Below are 5,233 nucleotides of genomic sequence, written 5' to 3'. Positions count from 1 at the left end.
CCAAATCATGTTTGTTGACTTGGTATATAAGACCAGATATATGTTATCCATGTTTGTTTTATAAAATATATTGTGGGATATAAACAAGTAATTTCCAAAATTACCTTCATAATATATTTTAAATACCCATATTGCCCTTATGTCCATCAAAACCAAATTGTTCAAATTAGGAAAAACTAATGTAAATCAACAAATTAAAAATTCATATTATTTTTTATTTGAACAAATTAAATATTCGTATTAAATTCAATAATTTTTCAAAACAAAAAAATATATATATTAAACTAATGTCCACTGATAAAAAAATTTATATTATATTAAATTCAATAATTTTACCCCCCCCAAAAAAAACTAATATTTATTCTAAAAAATTTTATCTTACAAAATAATCATTGAATGAAAAAAAATAACATCTTTATTCATTCATTCATCACACATCATTATTCTTATAAAATAATCCAAGCCATTATAATTAAAAATAACCTTCATTCATTGTAAGTAAATGATAACATTTTTTTACAATAGATAACCTTCAACTTAATATATTAAGCATCATTCCAACAAAATTAAGCAATACTAATATTAAGAATACTTTAGCTTACTTATAACCCCAACAATTAGATTGAAACTAGGTACAAAAGCCATTTCTAGGGGATGTAAACCAGTTAGTCTGCCAAAATATTTCTAATCCTCCTAATTACTATGCAAAATAGGCACTCCACATGTGCCTGAGGAGGAATAGCAATACTAATATTATAATATATAGATAGATATATGTCATTAGCCTACAGCAAACACACTTAAACACACCCAGCCAACAACAAACATACCCATTCCATTTCTTCTTCTTCAGGCAAGCTAAAGAACAAATCAACCCTTTCAGCATCCTTCACAATAAGGATAGCTGCTCCCAACCTGTCATTTGTGTTCAGTCGCAACTTGGCTAGTTCCCCATTAACCAGCTTCCTAGCTTGAGACAAGTCTTGGGCATACCCAATCCTATGAGCAATTTCTTCCATGGTAGTGTTGGTTTTCTTGAAGAAGGAACCAAACTCAACAACCATATCAACAAGACCCTTTGCAATACCTTCAGCTTCCCTAGCTCTTTTCTTAGAAGTTGTGCCTGAGCCACCTTGGTTGCATGGAGTCCCAGATGCTGATAAGGAACAATCAGACAGATCAACAATTGGAGTGTAACACTCCTCAGTAGTTTGGTCCTCTTTTTCTATGGCATCAACCATGTCAGCAGGTCCTTCAGCCAAGACTCCAGTGGCTCTATCCTTGCCAAAGAGAATTACCCAGTCCTCGTAGTAAATAAAAGGTACATTTCTCATGCCCTTGGCATCTGGCTCCCTCTACAAAACAACAGTTTTTCAAAATTTATATTTCTAGTTAATAAATAATGCAAAATGGTTAAATAATGCAAAATGGTTAAGGTAAGTTTTTTACCTTGACATAGTTTTGCCAAACTTGGTCACTGTCGACCAAAATCATCTTCTTAGAGTCATCCCACCCAAAGCCACTCAAGCGAAGCATGTCAGTAAGCAAATTGTATTGTCTTCTCCAAAATTTGATCTTTGACTCGATATAAGGGGATGCACGAAGATCAGTTCCAGGAAAAGCCAATATGATAAGCTTCTCCAATTCAGAGTAAAATCCACACCTGAACAGACCATTGTCAGCCTTCCATTTTTCACTGAACAGATCCGTCATGGCTTGGATCAACACATCATACTCTTTCGGAGTCCACACTCTATGACCTCTTGATGAGGAAGCAGTTGCCTTTCCCTTACCCTTTTTTCGACATTCACTAGTAACAGTTGTGTCATCCATACCTAACATGCAACCATTTTTAACAGAACAATAATTTTATTAAGACAACCAAACAAACACTCCTATTAAGTTATATCTTCAATAAATAACTGAAACATAAAATAAGTTACATGTCTACATCATCCTATTAAGTTACAAGTCTCCAACTCACTACACAACATAAGTATTAAAAAACATTACATCCAATGAAAATAGTACTTAATTTTACATCCTATTAGCTAACCACTCATTATACATTTGGTTAGCTAGAGTGTCCCTCCAATTACTCCATTGGTCAGATCCCTTAATTATGTCAATGTACTCGTCCCTTATTTCTTGATTATTTGGCAATGTGTCATCTAAGTCTACCTCCAATGGATCCATAGGCATCTCACGTTTGATGAGATTGTGTAGAAGACAACAAGCTGTGATAATTCGACATTGGGTCTTGATTGGAAAATAGGAATATGTTCTCAATATTGCCCATCTAAGCCTCAGAAGACCAAAACATCTCTCTATTATGTTACGAGCCGCGGAGTGCTTCATATTGAAGAACTCCTCTAGATTAGTTGGGGCACCCCCTTCCCTCCAAGTGGACAAGTGGTAACGTTGTCCTCTATAAGGTGCTAAAAAGCCATCCCCATTAGTATAGCCCGCATCAACTAGATAGTAGGAACCTGTAATAATGTAGGATTATATAATTATATAATCACATAATTTAAGTGCAAGTCCAAAGGTTATACATAGTAAAGATATTGTGAAATGCAGTTGTACCCGTTAGCACTCTCAACCCATTTGGTCTACTTGTGGCATCTCTAAGTACTCTAGAATCTGAAGTAGAACCTTTCCATCCAGGTAAGACATATATGAATTGCATGTCATGGGAGCAAACACCCAAGACATTAGTCGCAATTTCACCCTTTCTTGATCTATACCTTGCTTTATCTACTGCAGGAGCTAGCACTCTAACATAGGTGCCATCAAGTGCACCAAGACAATTCTACCAAAAATTACCAAAAATAAATTATTACTTATTAAATTGTAATTATGAATATTATAACTTTTATCAAACATGAAGAATTACTAAAACTAGCATTTACCTGAAACCACCTCCACCTATCATCTGTGCACCCAGCAGTTATTGGCTCAGGTGTAAGACACCTTGCAGTCGAAGCACAGCCTTAAGCACATCATTGAAATACTTACTAACTGTTTGACCAGACCTCATAAAATTGAATTTGACATTTTGATTTTTATGGTGGTGCCCAAGCACAGTCAAGAACATAACAACCTTTTCCTCTACCACAACATATTTTGAATCTGACGCACCCTTTGTTCTGATAAGCCCACACAAGTGCAGAAAGGTATGCCTATTCATTCGTAGTTGTTCATGGCAATCTATATCATTATCTCTGACCAACCTATTTACGTGGTCAAGTTGTTGTTTAAAAGGATTAGGATTTCTACTTATTTTCCTCATAGCCTCAAATCTTTCTAGTGCAGCATGCAAAACGACTATATAAACTCCACAAGTATAATTCATGGATGATACAATATGTTGTAGGGCAACGTAGGCCTCAATGAGGTCCCTCCTACCATCAAATCCTTTATTACTTGCCATCTATGAAAAGAAACAGTGCATAAGTAAATTAAATAACCAAAGCAATCAAATAGATAGCTAAATCAATGCTAACTATTATTCACAACAGCCCCATGTAAACAATCAGATTATGTAAAATAAAATCTGATTCAATCAAAAATCAGTGGGTAAACTAACTTATTATGTAAACTAACTTTCCTAATATATAAAATCAGATTATTTATTATGTAAACTTATCATGTAAACTAACTTTCCCAACTCACTGGATATAAAATCTGATTATGTAAACTAACTTTATTTATTTTTATAATCTGGATATAAACTATTTATTTTTATAATCTGGATATAAACTAATTATGTAAACTAAATCTGATTATGTAAACTAACTTTATTTATTGATTATATAAAATCTGGATATAAAATCAGATTATCTTTAAACTGTCTTTTCCAATATATAAAAATCTAATTATGTAAAAAAATCAAACTCTTCATAGATTATTTATTTATTTTTATTTTTTTTAATGTCAAGAGTTTGATTCAATCAAATTCCTAGACTTTACATACAAAACAAATAAATTTTATTGCTTGAATCAAAGCCCCAAATAAATAAATAAATAAATAAAACAGAGATATAAATCTGGTTCCAATAAAATAATGAAACAGAGACAAGTTTTTACTAATTGAATCGAATTTGATTACAAAACAAACAAAGCCCTCTTTTGTTATCTCAGTGGGTTTACAAAACAAACAAAGCCCTCGAATTTGATTACAAAACAAACAAAGCCCTCTTTAGATTGAACAAAAAGTTCCAAAAAATAGTGGGTTTATTCCAAAAAGAGCCAAAAAGTTTCAAAAGTTCCAAATCAGTGGGTTTACAAATCAGTTTAAAAACTTTCTGTTATCTCAGTGGGTTTAGAAATCGAAGTTCCAAAAATAAATTTAGAAATCAGTGGGTTTAGAAATCAAAGTTCCAAAAATCAATTTAGATTAAAACTTTCACAAGTTTCTGGCCCTCTTCTTTACGATTTTTGTTCCAAAAAACAGTGGGTTTATTCCAATCGATTTTTGTTAAAAATCGTACAAACAAAACCTAAAACCAGAAAATCAAAAAAAAAAAGAAAGCAAGGTAGAGGGAAAAGATGATAATCACCGGAATGAAGTCTTGCCAACGGAAATCAGTCACAAAATTTAGCAGATCTACACGATGTAAACCAGAGCCTTTTTCTCTTCTGCTGGATGTATATGAGCTGCATATATTTTCGGAGCCCTAGTCTGTGTATATAAGATAGACGAGGGTATATTGGACTTTTTAACTCATATCCCAGACGAGGGGATATGATATAACAAGGGGGACTGGGATTGTATATCCTTCAAATTTGGGGGATATACACTCCGGAGGTATATTATATCCCCTTCAAACAAAATTTGCAAACATGGGATATGTGGGTCCCATTGGATATAATATCCAATCTCAATCTTCATATCCTGCAAACAAACAGGGCCTTAGGGACAAGAAATTATATATTAAAGAAGTGTGAATTTTGGTTGAGTGAAGTTGTGTTTTTGGGGCACGTAATTAACAAAGATGGTGTGTTTGTTGATCTGCAAAAGATAGAAGCTATTGTAAATTGGCCTACTCCTACCAATGTTACAGTTGTACGCGGGTTACTATAAAAGATTTGTTAAAGATTTCTCCAAGATTGCGGTGTCGCTTACCTAGTTAACCCAAAAAGGTGTTCCATTTGAGTGGACAGAATAGGGAGAGTCTGCCTTCCAAGAATTAAAGACAAGACTCACAACAGCATCAATCCTTGCCTTATT

General features: G+C 33.5%; 1 protein-coding gene across 1 annotated transcript; it reads right to left on the bottom strand.

Moving 5' to 3' along the window:
* Positions 1-551: 551 nt before the first annotated feature.
* On the bottom strand, positions 552-4,782 carry LOC145790076 (uncharacterized). Its single transcript, XM_082867930.1, has 2 exons — positions 4,563-4,782; positions 552-1,835 (listed from the first exon to the last, which is right to left on the bottom strand). The coding sequence occupies exon 2, from the start codon at positions 1,332-1,334 to the stop codon at positions 801-803; it is 534 nt and encodes a 177-aa protein (XP_082724056.1). The 5' UTR covers positions 1,335-1,835; positions 4,563-4,782; the 3' UTR covers positions 552-800.
* Between the last annotated feature and the right edge of the window lie 451 nt (positions 4,783-5,233).

The sequence above is a fragment of the Camellia sinensis genome, chromosome 5 (assembly GCF_055761805.1).
Source record: "Camellia sinensis isolate YWXY chromosome 5, ASM5576180v1, whole genome shotgun sequence".
NCBI classification, from domain to species: Eukaryota; Viridiplantae; Streptophyta; class Magnoliopsida; order Ericales; family Theaceae; genus Camellia; species Camellia sinensis.
Note: the sequence above shows the minus strand (reverse complement) of the source record. Positions and strands in the feature narration are given on the sequence as shown.

Bases quoted from the DNA above. Each gene is read 5' to 3' on its own strand.
- LOC145790076 (XM_082867930.1), bottom strand. From the start codon at position 1,334: ATGAGAAATGTACCTTTTATTTACTACGAGGACTGGGTAATTCTCTTT.